Source organism: Mus musculus, chromosome X (genome assembly GCF_000001635.26).
Source record: "Mus musculus strain C57BL/6J chromosome X, GRCm38.p6 C57BL/6J".
NCBI classification, from domain to species: Eukaryota; Metazoa; Chordata; class Mammalia; order Rodentia; family Muridae; genus Mus; species Mus musculus.
In genome coordinates this window covers 111376808-111392142 of record NC_000086.7, presented here as the reverse complement: position 1 = coordinate 111392142, position 15335 = coordinate 111376808, and the positions used below count along the sequence as shown (strand labels likewise).

The 15335-nt window shown below is 35.6% G+C and overlaps 1 protein-coding gene and 1 non-coding gene across 11 annotated transcripts in view; one reads left to right on the top strand and one right to left on the bottom strand.

Moving 5' to 3' along the window:
• Rps6ka6 (ribosomal protein S6 kinase polypeptide 6) overlaps positions 1-4306 on the top strand; it is a 150261-nt gene extending 145955 nt beyond the window's left edge. For 9 of the 10 annotated variants that reach the window (XM_011247706.3, XM_006528403.3, XM_006528402.3 and 6 more), the window contains 2 exons: positions 925-1056; positions 2232-4267. In XM_011247706.3, coding sequence (XP_011246008.1) covers positions 925-1056; positions 2232-2363 — 264 coding nt within the window. In that variant the 3' untranslated portion in view covers positions 2364-4267. Of the gene's footprint in view, positions 1-924; positions 1057-2231 lie in introns of all 10 variants that reach the window. The other variant, NM_025949.3, reaches the window with a different exon arrangement.
• A 10547-nt stretch (positions 4307-14853) lies between these two features.
• n-TRcct4 lies at positions 14854-14926 on the bottom strand. The gene has a single exon. It is a non-coding gene; the product is annotated as a tRNA-Arg (tRNA).
• Positions 14927-15335: the final 409 nt, after the last annotated feature.

The following is a 15335-nucleotide window of genomic DNA, read 5'->3' as shown; positions in this document are numbered from 1 at the left end:
CTGTGTAGCCCTGGCTATCCTGGAACTCACTCTGTAGACCAGGCTGGCCTCCAACTCAGAAATCCTCCTACCTCTGCCTCCCAAGTGCTGGGATTAAAGGCATGTGCCACCATGCCCAGCTTAGGAAAATTCTTGTTGAGAATTTACTTGCTATCCTAAAAGTGGTAAGGATAGTTTACTCAAAGTATTACATACATGATTTGGTATTTTTAATTTGTAATATGTTACTATGAAGTTATATTCTATCACAGTTTCATTATAGAAACAATCAAATATTCATAGATAATTTGATGAAGACTTCTGATGCCTAAGCCATTATCATAACAGTGATTGCTTACATTGAATTTATACTTTACTGACATCATTATATAATGCAAAAAACCTTTGCTTATTGAGTCGATTAACTAACACACAACTTCCCCTTTGTGTTTTAGCTATATATACAAACCTTTGCATCTTAGGGTCTAACTGTCTAACAATTTTCTATAGCTCTCTTCTTTTCTTGCCCATTTAAAACACTACAGGCAAACTCCTGCTACCTTAAGTGTCGTCCCCCCCTCCCACCTCTTTCATTACTAACAAAATCCCAGTTCTGAAAGTTTGGTACATAGTGATGAACAAAAAATAAAAAGTACTATAGAATGAAAAATCTGTCTGAAGATTATCTTTTTATTTCTGTCTGAGTTTCATCCACGAGCGTCTGTATCACTCTTGCTCCTCCCTTTCCCCTCCATCTTCTGCCTTTCAAATTTGTGTCTTTTAAAAGGATTTTGTGGTTCTTTATATATTCAGTTAACTGTACAGAATATAAATACTGTTTTTCCTAAGTGTTGATAAAACGGAACATTATAAAATTATTGATGCTTTCATATTTTGAAGCAATCTAAATTCTCTATTTTCAAATAAATTTCTGTATCCATTTAGGATTTGCTTTCTCATATGCTTCACATGGACCCACATCAGCGTTATACTGCTGAGCAAGTATTAAAGCACCCTTGGATAACCCAAAGAGAACAACTGCCGCGCCATCAGCCAAACTCAGATGAGCCACCACAGGTTGTTATAGTAAAACCAATACATGCTTAATGTGCAGTGAAGCTCTCATGTTACCCACTGATGATTCTTAAATAACTATGTAAAGTAGCTTTATTTTTTGAATTTTTTTTGTACATTTCATGATTTGTACTCTTAATGTTTTTTACGATATCTTTTTTAATTAGAGAAAATCATCTTTTTTGGTTGTTTTTTGTTTTTTCGAGACAGGGTTTCTCTGTAGCCCTGGCTGTCCAGGAACTCACTCTGTAGACCAGGCTGGCCTCAAACTCAGAAATCCGCCTGCCTCTGCCTCCCAAGTGCTGAGATTAAAGGCGTGCGACACCATGCCCGGCTGAAAATCATCTTTTAACTTATATAAATTTCCTAAAATAATGGGTTTTATAGTGACAGTTTATTATATACATGATATATTTTGATCATACATACTCTCTTATGCCCCCCTGATATCCTTGTCTCTTATCTCCCTTATCTTGCTCTATATCAGTAATGGTAATAGTACCTTTGTCTTTTTATTTATTTATTTTTGTTTTTATTTTAATTTTTCTTAATTTTCTTTTTTATTAATCATTCCATTTGTTTATATCTCAAATGATATCCCACTTCCTGGTTACCCCCTCCACCAACCCCCATCTCACATCTGCCCTCCCCATCCCCTTTGCCTGTATGAGGGTGCTCCCCACTCACCCATACTCCCTTGCCCCACCACTCCAACATCCCCCTATACTGGGGCATCAAACTTCCCTGGGACCACGGGCTTCCCCTCTCATTGCTGTTGCTCTGCTACTTATGTATCTGGTAAAACAAAGATGCCATACATGAGAAAAAGTGTGTAGCATTTGTTTTTTAGAGTCTAGGTTATTTTGTTTAACATGACTGTTCATCTCCTATGCATTTTATTGTGAGTGACACAATTTTGTTCTTTTTTTTTGATCAACTAAAATTTCTACTGTATAAATATTTTAAACTCTATCTCCATCCATCCATCCATCCATCCATCCATCCATCCATCCATCCATCCATCCAGGCAACATGGTTGGTTCTTTGTCTTGGGTCCTTGCTACAGGAGCTTATATAAAAGGGTACATTTCATAGATAGAGGTCTTGTCTTTTTATTATGAAATACTTTTTACCTCAGAGATTGATACTGAACTTGTAATGTGTTGTCATTATTCTAGGAAGCAGTGGCAGCACCATATTCTGTCTTGGCTCGGAACCCAAACAGGCATCATCCAATCCTGGAGCCTGTTACTGCTTCACGTTTAGCTCAGAGGCGGAACATGAAAAAGCGAACATCAACTGGCTTGTAAGAGTCTTGTGCTCTTCAGTCCTCAGCTAACTGGATGAAGAGAAAATTAAATGTGTGTTGTGGATTGGCTTTGTTTTCTTTTTGTCTAATCTCATATCAAAGGTATTTTGTTTCCTGCCACATTACTTGAATATTCTGTTTAAGCCTCTTTTGGAGAGGTTGGAATTTTAAATGAACATACATAGGTCCATAATATTCATACTATGTCATTGCAGTAGTGTCCAAACGTTTAACTATATAATTGATGTCCACAAGGTCTTAACTTCTCTGCACATTAACTTTCCAAATTCCTTTCAAATAAAGTTAACCTGTTTTTTTATTATTTTACACAAAAATGGTTTAGGAATTCATTAATACTAATCAAGATGCTTTTCATATGTTATAATGATAAATAATATCAGTATTTTAACATCATTTCCTAAAAAGGAACTTTTGTTCTTAAAAGAACAACAGAAGTATTCTAATAGCTTGTGCATAGCCAAAGCACTCCATTCATTTGAGTCTGTTTAGATACTAAATGTAGTAAAAGTAGTTTGGTGCCTGAGCAAAATACATTCGTGCTAATATATGAATTCCTGATATGGTTGGTGCCAAAGTTTTGATAGATTAATTAAATCACTAATAATTTGTGCAGACAGATTTGTATATTATCCATAAGTGACTTCAACTAAAGAAAGGTTCCATACAGCTTCTAATGTTTTACAGCTAATAAAATTGTAGTGAAAGTGAAAATGTTTTTATCCAAAGGTTTCATGTTGGTGTTGTAAGCTCCTAAAAATGTCATAGTTAAGCCTTTGAATATGCACTTCATGGTGTTGATGCGATCTTGGTGTTACCTAAGCTGACTTTGAAGTTAATCAATTGAATTCAACCATCGTTGTTCCCCTTTATAAGTGAAGCTACTCTGTTGTATTCCTGATTTCCATGTGGTTTGAGCTACAGTGTAGCATATTGAGCTACCTTGAATCCTATGGCGATGTAGTTGAAGTTTTATTATAGTGGACTTGTGCACTTAGCACATATGATACAATATAATGTATTTCAGTAAGCATCAGACAATTCTATATACTTCAAGAAAATAATTTCACATTTTAAAAAGGAAACAATATTAATGGTTGACACAGAAATTTGAGTACATTTAAAAATCATTTATAATAAACTGGCCAAATTGGTATTATTAAATTTATGATTCAGAACCAGTGTGTAATGTGTATTATTTTCTTCAAATGCTGAAAATTTTAAAAGTCATTTTATATTGTTAAGGAAAATATCATTAGCTACTACTACTGACAGAATCCATGAATGTAAGCTGGCGGATAGGAGTTTTGTTTAGTGTGTGCTAGGTGTACTGTGTGCTTAGTTCAGAGAACTGATTACTGACTATGTGACGTAGACTAGGAGACATGTAATGTTGGAATTTAATAAAACGAACTGTCTGTATTCTCTTCAAACTGTAAGTGATCCTTGTCCATGCACAAATATCTGTTTCCTACATGTGATATATAAATTCTGTATTCTTACTTGAGGTGTCTTTTTTAAAATGATTGGACATTATTAAACAACAGCTGATCTGATACCACACAACAGCATCATTTAGTCTTGGTGTAGTATTTTGTCTTTGGTGTTTCAATTTGGTTAATTTTCCCCCTTTCTTTTTGTTTTATCGCAATAAGTACTTGCATTTAAACAGTTGTATTCCTACATTCAAATTAGTGTGCTCTTGTCATGATCTTCTTTGTGCTGTTACACATCCTTACCAGTTGATTTGTTGAAGTCAAAAACATTAGTTTGGTTTTGACTTTTTAGGACACATACTATGTCTGTATGTGCTTTCCAGCTAATTAGAGAAAATGAACCTGGAAAATGAAAAGTGAAAATAAAAATACCTTTTAGCCTTTGTGTAAACAATGTGTTAAAAACATCATAATTTTCAGTTAGTTCACTCGGAACATTAAGGATTAACCAGTGCGCATGCTTTCTCATCCTTCAGTGAGTATTGACTGTACAAAAGATACAGGCATGCTAGTGCGTTTGCCTAATTGTGGAGTAGAGAGACAGCATTACTGTAGAAGAAAGCCCTGGCTACACCCTTGTTTTGCAGAACTGGGATGCCTACCATGTCTTCTTATTCTAGAATAAATTTGAATGGAAGGAGTGAAGGTTCAAATACTTTCAAAAAGTAAATAAATGAGTGTCCAGTTAAAACAAACTTTCAGTAAGACTTTAGCCTACTATAGTCCCTAATGGATTCATGATCATTTATTTTGTACTCTTTGGTAGTATTTGACAGCAGCATATTTTTGAGGTAAAACTTTGAGGTATTTTACTGTTCCGGATGGAGAGGACATTGAACTTATTTTTCCTCAAAGAGAAAAACATTAGGTCTGCTAAAGTAGACTAAGAATCCATTATCTGGCAGTGGATATTAACATATTAGAAAACCATTTGCAAGAAAAGTAGAAAGTAGTGCTGATACCTGATTTTCTGTTATCAAACTTTTAACCTATTTTGTTAGGGATGCGTAATTTTTTATTATCTGTTTTTTTTCTGATTTCCTGGTATTGACCCTGGGTAGGTTGGAGTGATTTCATTTGTTTGGCAACCCACAAAGTTAACAGATGCTTGGTGTTTGTTTCCCCACTGAAACATGTTAAAATAATAACTGCCCATAGAAATTCATTTGTAACACTTGATTAATAGTATCCTAACTAGAAGAGACCCTTGATATATAAAGAAGACAAAAGAAAACAACAGCTTACTACCTGAAGGCACACTGGGAAATTGTATTTTAAATTAGGCAGTTTGTCTATTCAATCTCTTCATCTGGATTTCTAAACCCTTCTACTATCCTACTTGATTACCTCACAACAGTTTTTCACCATTAAGACTTACCAAATCCTCAGAAGGATTCAGTGTTCCAAAAGGACTTTACCCTTTTCTTTTTTTCAGAACAAGATTTCCATTTCAGAACAGCAGAATTCAGCTAACAAAACAACAAAAGCTGTAACACTAAATTAATGCACATTTTCTTATTAGTGGAGAGTGGAGAACTAGCACTTTCCAATGAAGAATGCTATTAAGCAAATGTGTTTCTAGTTGCAGGAGTTACAATCAAATCAAATCAATTAATTTTAAATTCAGTTTTTTGTTGAATTCTCTGGATTAAAGAATATACTCAGAAGGTCTCAGATTCAAGCCATTCAGTAAAATGTCTTCTAGTTGTGGAGTTCCTTTCTTTCTATGCATTCTATACTTTGTCTAATATATTCCAAGCTTTTTTATATAATGAAAATATACCTCTCTATAACAGAATGTTGTAGAGGGAGAAAGGTATTGGTGGTCATTTCTTTACATGTTGTTAGATTCAAATTTATCTGTATTTTCATTTCTCACAATAAGTAGTGAATACCATAAGGACTTTTATTCAACCTATAATTGTATTAATAGAGAAAAAAAGCAGAGAAATTCAAGTGAAAGCTGTACATGGATCTATACTCTGTGTCTAGACTTTAGGACCCAGAGATCATTTTATTACACTATTTTAAGTAATAATGCAAGCTGCAATAAATCCGGATTGAATAATTATGATTAAATTTATTTAGTGGTTGTTTTTGTTTCCTTTTCAGTGCTTCTTAAGGAAGTTTTAGTGTTTATCTTGAGATCAGTGATTGCTTAGATGATTTGAATGACTAAGTACTGTGTTACCTGTAGGAACATAAATCCATTCATAGTGATCGTTTGCCACCTCTATTATGCTCATGGAGTCACTAAAAGCAGGAATAGCTTTTAGTCTTATAATCGAATGGAGTCTAGTCTATAATTTGTATACTATGATACCGTTTGATAATTGAAAATTCAGTATGATTGCTAATATGTGGAAGTCCTCTACACAGTAAATCCTATATTATGAGCATATGTTTCTTTGAAATATGAAGAAAGTTACAAAAGAAAACTACTTTTGGAACAAAAAAATTGAAGATTGCCTTCATTATATTAGAAAATAATTATGTTTCAATTACTTGTTAGCAAAAAAATGGAGATAAATATACAGAAGTCTACGTCTCTGTACATATACCAAGTAAAGGCTTATTCTATATTCCTGTGTCTAAGCACAGCCGGCACAGGCTTGCCAATGACTGCTTTGCTTGTTCTTTGTTGAGTTAGGATTATTTGTTATTCTTGGAAAATAGTTGTTAAACATCAAGTTTTATGTGGGACAGTTCTAGAGAGTATATCAATATGTGTATATATTAATACTTGACATTTGACCAATTTGTTGCCATTTTCCTTTTATCAACTAATATTGCTCAGATTATATTTTCTCACTTAAAATTTGTTGTTTCTAAAACTGATACATACTACTTATAGCAAAAGTATAAGCTTTTCTTAGTATAGTAAAATTATTTTGAATACCAGGAAAGTAATCTAGGAAGAAATTGGCACTTTCAAATGTTATACATAAACTTTTAATTAAATATCCAAACCTGAGCATGGCTGATGAATGAGAATTTATCTTGTATTATCTCCCATAATATAAATGGGAAAAATAGTATGTAGCAAAACAGAAGTAATATTACTAGTCATGTGTTAGCCAGGATTTATGCAAAGAGCATAGTTTGCCACTGCCATATCTTTAAAAAATCATTTTCTGACACTTCCACTTCGTAATTCTTGTAGCTATTGTTCTGATTTAGACATTAATAATCACTAGAATTCATTGCACTCCTCAACAGAAATACTGTTAAGTAGAAATTGTATATAGATTCACTTCACAGATACTTAAAAATCTAAAATCTGAAATTGAAGTAGAAATTTCCCCAGGTTTCTATAAACTGTATTTTTCCTATTATACATTTTATACCATTATTTATTTTGTAAATATTTTCTTTAAAACGCTGTTCCTTTTGACATGATGTTTTCATTCATTATACTACATTTTTCATTGTGTGAGATCAAATTTAGTAGTGCATTCTACAGTGTTCTTTTACCTCACAGTGCTTCTGAAGAAATCACTATCCTTTTGAATTTACAACATGCCAAAGATGACCTAAAGTTATATTTCTTTTTCTTCCTGTTAAAACTGTGAGCAACAATTATCAAGAAATTATGTTAAACTACTGGCATTCTCTGGGTACTAAATAAAAAGGCTGTAACTTTCTAACATTTTATATTTGACCTTGCTTGATCATTTATGGATGTAAACCTGCCTCTTTTATTAAATACATAGCTAAATTATATAATTCATTGAGTGGGGATAGGGAGATAGAGAGGGAGAAAGAATATGAATGTGTGTTTATACACAAGGTTGGGTGCCAAATATAGCAGGAGTTTAAAAATACATGCTCCTTGATATTTTCAGAACTATATTTTTCCCATAAGATTCTTCTAGCATCCGTATAAAATGAAATAATACAAGAAAACAGGCATGAAAATTTACAATCCTTTAGGCCTTCTCAAGTGAATACATTTATCTGCAAGGTAAAGTGGCAGGTTCTTCTGCAATAGGAGCATGAATCTATTTGTCTCCAAGAGCTGACCAATTCTTTTATGCTTAGAAGAAATAAAAAAAGAAATTTTAACTGAAAAAGAATTCATGGTATATGACATTATAACAACTTGTACATACATAAAAGTTCATATGTGGCAATCAAAATCTTCACCTCTTATTTCAGCGTCTTGGAAGTAAGCCTGGCACACCCCAGGTCAATTTGAGGAAGTATGTAGAAATTGCTGCGTTCCCCCTGGCTGTCTTCAAACAAACAAACAAACTCTGCTTTTGTTTCTCTTATGCAGAATAAGAGAGAACATTTTTAGTTATTAGTTCCTGGGAAAGTTTTAGGCCTAGCAATCTAAGTGTGTATTTTTTTCCATTTTTTATTAGGTATTTAGCTCATTTACATTTCCAATGCTATACCAAAAGTCCCCCATACCCACCCACCCCCACTCCCCTGCCCACCCACTCCCCCTTTTTGGCCCTGGTGTTCCCCTGTACTGGGGCATATAAAGTTTGCAAGTCCAATGGGCCTCTCTTTCCAGTGATGGCCGACTAGGCCATCTTTTGATATATATGCAGCTAGAGTCAAGAGCTCCGGGGTACTGGTTAGTTCATAATGTTGTTCCACCTATAGGGTTGCAGATCCCTTTAGCTCCTTGGCTACTTTCTCTAGCTCCTCCATTGGGAGCCCTATGATCCATCCATTAGCTGACTGTGAGCATCCACTTCTGTGTTTGCTAGGCCCCGGCATAGTCTCACAAGAGACAGCTACATCTGGGTCCTTTCAATAAAATCTTGCTAGTGTATGCAATGGTGTCAGCGTTTGGATGCTGATTATGGGGTGGATCCCTGGATATGGCCTAAGTGTGTTTTAATATTTGTGAAAGGATAAAACAACCAGGCTGCAGTTTGCTGTCTCTTTGATTCCCTTGGTGTCCTCCTTTTTACTTCAAACAGATTTATTGAAGATGCTGCCGGCCTGTTTCTGAAGGTACAGCTCATATTCTTTATAGGATTTTTGTGGATCCCAGAACCTCCTCTACCCAATCACAGAGCAGCCTTCCACTTTGAAGCCCTTCCTTCATCCTTCCATCCATCCATCCTTCCTTCCTTCCTTCCTTCCTTCCTTCCTCCCTCCCTCCCTCCCTCCATCTGCCAGATCTCCTTTCTTATGTGTAGATTAGACACTAGACTTTTTCTTTTGCTTCAAGACTCTAAGATACATTTGATATACTTTCTGAGCATAAATATTTTAGATTATTTTGTTTATAAAGTTTTAAACAAGACACCATATTTAAAAACAGATTATTCAATTTCTGAACAAAATTTACTTTTAGTAGGTGCATTTTTTACTCAACAAATGTGTCCTGTCTTTGTGTCAGATACTATTGTTGATTTTCTTTTTTAAACAGAAATTATAGGTTTTTTCTTAATGGCAAATAAGGTGCTTTAAAATTGAAGCTCTAAAACATCTATGACAACAATAGGTATGCTAATATCTAAAACTATGAGATAATTTATTTTGAGCATTAAATTTATAACTGAGCTCCTGATAGGAAAGGCAAAAAAGAATAGAAGATTAAATAGTTATTTGACAAGCATCCCAAATTTCAAGAAATACCTTTGGCTGATTTAAAAAAAAAATGTAGTAACAACCTTGTCTTGGAGCCTTGAAGAGAATAATGACTTAAGCCATTTTGTTAAAGTAAGTATATGAAAATCTTTTGGTTACAAATGCTAACTCATGTACTGAGCATTCAAAGAGAATTTACTATTTGGCTTCATGTCTTGATCCCTGTCATGGAACTAGGTTTGCTTTACTTTTTTCCATCTTTCAAACACACTTTCAAAATTAATCCATTTTGAGACTCTATATGATTCCAAAATGAAAATAACAGGTCTTTGTTTCTTCATACATAGTTCCTAGGGGTAGAGTTAAATGCCTAAGTGATACTTGAACTGAAATTGGAATAAGCTAGAGCACTTCTGGTGAAATGTGATACATAAATAAGGGTGAATGGGGTAGATAGCAGCTATTTTCTTTTTGGCTACCCAAATATCTTTTCTGTATCATGGTAGCTTGGTCGAGAAATTATTCCCAGAGCTCAGGCATTAGTAATACTGTTTGAGAAGGTTATAGGGAGTTACAACCTTGTTGGAAGGAAGTATGTTCTGTCACTTGCTTCCATGTTTCCCCACCATGACGGTCTCACCCCTCTAGAAATGTAGGTCAAAATAAACTCTTCTGGGGACTGGAGAGATGGCTCAGTGGCTAAGAGCACTGACTGCTCTTTTAGAGGTCCTGAGTTCAAATCCCAGCAACCACCTGGTGGCTCACAACCATCTGTAATGGGATCTGATGCCCTCTTCTGGTTTGTCTGAAGAGAGCTGCAGTGTACTCATATACATAAATAAATCTTAAAAAACAAAACAAAAAACTCTTCCATAAGTTGTTTTTAATCATGGTTATTTCATGACATCAATAAGAAGATTAAACAGTAGACATATCCATGTCCATTTTAAATGTATATGCTTTCATAAAATGCATATACTATCCCACTCGTCCCTAAAGAATAGTTAAACATTCTCATCTATTTCTATAATGTAACTTCAGGACCAAAGAACTCTAGGTGATATGCAGTTCTCTTAGTTAACTTCTCTGATTCTGTTTTTTGTATTTTTATAGTTTTTCATTTGTAGTTAATCTCTGTTTCTGATGTTTCTGTACTAACCTCTGTTACCTGTTCATTAAAGCTAATTGTTTGATGTAGAATGTAGATATGCAGAAAATGACATAGTTCTGAAGGCTACCACTGCATAGATAAATATACTAAACGTGTTGCCAATATCATCTATATTGTATTCTTACACACTCCCTGTAGGTAACTTATCTGTGCATTACTATAACCAAAACTCTGATAGAAAGAGCTCCGAAAGGAGAAAAGGGTCACAGTTTGAGAGGGATTTCAATCTATGACTGATTATCTCAGTTTGTGCCAATGAGAATCCGAGCCAAAGCTCCTCTCACATCCTGGTATACTAGGAACCAGGTGCTGATAAGGCATCCAGAGGCTAACTCCTACATCTGTCAGCCAGGCCCTGCCACTCAAAGTCTACACAGCCTTTGTGGGGCCAGAAGCTGGAGATAAAGCATTTAAAAACATGAGCCTATGGAGACCATTTCAGATTCAAACTGTAACAGTAACTAAACTTGTCTTCTGGTGCTTGTTCTTTATATAAAGCTAAACTCACACACAGTTTCCTTTCTTGATAAGCAAAGGCCCCCTAATTTATACTCACTTAATGTAGTTTGGAAATTATTAGCTTATAGGTATCATTCTTATTTTCGGTCTTATGTTTCATTATGTGTACTTCTTATACTTTATTTAAACTCCTATGCTTTGATAGTTTCCAATGTTTTGCAACCACAGATAATGTTAGAGTTCATACATACACTTTATATTGTTTATATATCCATGCTTATATACCATTTACCCTAGTACAAAAATTTAGAACTAGAATTTCTTGATTTAATAAGTTCTGTCTTGGTTGTCGTGATAAAATAACCTGATAAAAGCAACTTAAGAGAGAAAGGACATGTGTTGGCTCATCATGGTAAAGTCGAGGCAGCACAGACTGGAGACAGCTCATCGTATGTATCTACAATCAAGCAGAGTAATGGATGACTTCTCTCAGCTCAGTGCCTCTTTTTATGTAGTACAGGAATCTAGGCCAGGAAATAGTGCTACCCACAGTGGGTCTCCCAACCTCATTTAACTGAGTCAAAATACTATCCCTATCCCAAGACATGGTCAGAGGCTTTTGGCTCCCAGGTAGATCTTCTAAAAATTACAATTGAGATTAACCATCACAAGTAACTGTTCTTAAGATATTGCCAAAATCTCTCCCACTGACATTAGGCTATTTTGTATTCTTCCCAGAAATGTCAGGAGCAGTAATTTCATTTGGGAATTTACTATAAGTGTAAATCTGGGGCTGGGATCCAGCAACCTGTGATTTAATAAGGTAATTCTTTAATGAGTTTAGAGTATGCTCATTTTTCCAGTCCCAGAATTTCCTAAATCATACTTGATCATAGAATATAGCATGGGAATTACTTGTTAAATGAATTATTTTTTATGCCTCAATTATTGGTACCTTTATCTTTCCAATATAAAGCTGGTTATTTTTAGTAGACAAAATATAAACAAGATGTTACCCAAGAAAGTCAAACCATGATTTAAGTTGTATGATATACCATAAGCAATGTGTCTAATAGCCCTTACCTATTTTAAAAAGTGATAAGACACACAAGTGCACCAACTACATTGTAAAAATTTTGTAAAAATTAATGCAATGTATACGTTTTAAAAACCTACTTATAGTGTAGCTATCTTCAGACACACCTGAAGGGGGCATCAGACCCTATTACAGTTGGTTGTAAGGCACCATGTGTTTAATAGGATTTGAACTCATGACCTCTGGAAGAGCAGTCAAGTGCTCTTAACCTCTGAGCCATCTCTCCAGCCCTTGTGTGTGTGGTTTATCTTGCTCTGCCCATACATGCATATGTGTGGGGTTACCCACTGGGGCATGGGAAACTTTCCAGTGGCCATCCCCACCATAGAAAAATGACTCTCCTTCAGAAGTCATCAAAGTCAGTAACTCTTTAAGTAGGGTTGGGGCTTCAGGAGACCCACTCCTACTCCATGTTGGCTATTTAACTCTTGATCTTGTGTGAGTAACCAGGGCCACTGTGAGTTCCTGTGGGTGACAACTATGTCACATCCAGCGAGCAGCCTTTCACAGCACCCTTCATCCTCTAGCCCTTCTAATGCAACCGTCTTTTTAAAAGGAATTATTTAAATTTTAAATTATATGTAAAATTTATCCTGGCTAAACAAAATCTCTGTATATTGTGTTTCAGTAGCAGCGTGAGAAAGATGAAAGACGGCCCATGATAGGGGAGTAAACAATTGAATTCATTATAAGTATGGAACTCAAGCCATCTACAGCTGAAAATGGAGTGGTTGATTTTCTTTAGTTTTTGAACGTAACATTTTTTTTTTTGTATTTCAAGCTTTTGTCCTTTTTTGTTAGATATTTTCTTTATTTACATTTCAAATGTTACATATATTCACCCAATTTTCCCTTTCCATCATTCTTTTTTAAAAATTTTTGATTATTTTAGATGACTTTACTCTGTAGTAGTCATTGCATCTTTCTTCCATAATTTATATGTTTTGACAAAATTAAATGTGAATTTTTCTAAGATGACTACGAATAAGCACATAGATATGTGCATGACTGTCTCCCAGTATTTTCTTCGCTGAGTATCACAAACATCAACATGATATGACACCTACCTGTTTCTCAACATTAGTACCACTTTCATGTGACTGACTAGTTTCCCCCAGATGATCAAAATTTAATTTCAAGTGTCAGATTTCTTGTGTCTCTCTCTTCTGAAAGGTGAAATTTTCACCTGGGCAAGTAATAAGTTTTTTGGAGCACAGTTTCTACTGGAATAAGACTTCACATTTGACATCTTCATAAGAGGTGACATTCTCTGTCAAGATTACACTACTGTGTAATCTTAAGAAACCAACACAGACACCTTTAGTTAGGTTGACTATTCTATAGTATATTGTAATGTTCTTTAGGAATTAGCTTTATCATCCACATATATGATCAAGATTGACACCAGCATTTTTTCATTATTATATAGGTATATACACCTGCCAAGGTACAGAGAAGGCTCTTTCATGAGTTTTCTGTTACTATTGATATTCAAGGAAAACTTTATTGGTAGTTTTTAATTTTATAGAGCAGATCACACAGCATGATGTATAAGAGTGTTCCAAAGCTGTCGGAGGCTGAGCACAAATGTATTTCTGTCACATTTAATTAGATTGGGTTTGAATAGGATAGTAACTTTTGGTTCTATATAAGGTCTTCTGTTTCATAAATCTAAGTCATAGTGCTCTGTAAGTACATTAGAGTCTATAACATATAAATTATTTGATTTTTAAAACATCTCCAAAACGACAGAATTTACTTGCAGTATCTTCTATTTTATTTAATTTTTTTCATGTTTTCCCATATTATTGTTCCAAGTTTAGTTTAAAGGAATCTAGACCAATATCTTCTTCCCATAAGATTACATAATGCTCAGTCCATGTTTCATCTATGTGTTATTGTAGATTTAATAACTGGAATTAAGTTTAGATAACCTTCAATACATCCAGTTGTGCTGGCTGGTTTTATGTCAAATTGACACAGATTAGGGTCCTTTTTTGTTGTTCTTGTTTTTTGGTTGTTTTTTTGTTTGTTTGTTTGTTTGTTTGTTTGTTTCAAGACAGGGTTTCTCTGTGTAGCCCTGGCTGTCCAGGAACTCACTTTGTAGACAAGGCTGGCCTCGAACTCAGAAATCCACCTGCCTCTGCTTCCCAAGTGCTGGGATTAAAGGTGTGTGCCACCACTGCCCGGATTTTTTTTTCTTTCTTCCCCCCCCCGCCCCCCCCCTCCCCGAGGGAGGGTTTCTTTGTATAGCCCTGGCTGTCCTGGAAATCACTGTGTAGACCAGGCTGGCCTCGAACTCAGAAATCCGCCTGCCTCTGCCTCCCGAGTGCTGGGATTAAAGGCGTGCACCACCACGCCCGGTTTTTTTTTCTTTTTTCTTTTTTTTTTTTTTTTTCCCGGTTAGGGTCCTTTTAACTGGAAGAATGTATAAAAGACAATACTCCAACTCAACTCTCCCCCTCCCAAAGACTTCCGATTTGTTTACTCAACTCTTCAAAGTAAACTAAGAAAAAGAAAATATTTAAATATATATCCTAACAGATACTGAAAAAAAAGTTAATGAAAAAGTCTTAGCTTTATGAGGTAATATCCGGAGGGTAGGCTCCACAAGTCTCAGCAAAAGTCTACCCTTCATCACCAAAGTATTAGGAAAGGAGGAGTTATTAAGACAGAAAAGCTGCACCTCAAGTGCTACCACCCCAGGTGGGACTCGAACCCACAATCCCTGGCTTAGGAGGCCAGTGCCTTATCCATTAGGCCACTGGGGCTTACACAGTAGAGAGCTTGCAGACAGAGTCTTATATATCTGCCTTTCAAGAGGCCCAACAAGTGGCTGAATCAGAAGCCAACCGACAGAAACCGGAGACCCCTGGGAAAAGCTGAAAGAAGCTGAGAAGAGTGATCCTGTAGGAAGACCAGCAGTCTCAATTAATCCGGAACCTCCAAGATCTCTCAAACACTGGACCACCAAACAGACAGCATACACCAGCTGATTCGAGGCCGCCAACACATATACAGCAGAGGACTGCCTCATCTGGCCTCAGTCAGAATAGACAGACACCTAACCCTCAAGAGACTTGAGACCCCAGGGAGTGGGGAGATCTGGTGGGGAGTGAGTGGGTAGGGGTCGGGGGGGGGGGCATCCTCTTGGAGACAGGGGAGGACAAATGGGATGAG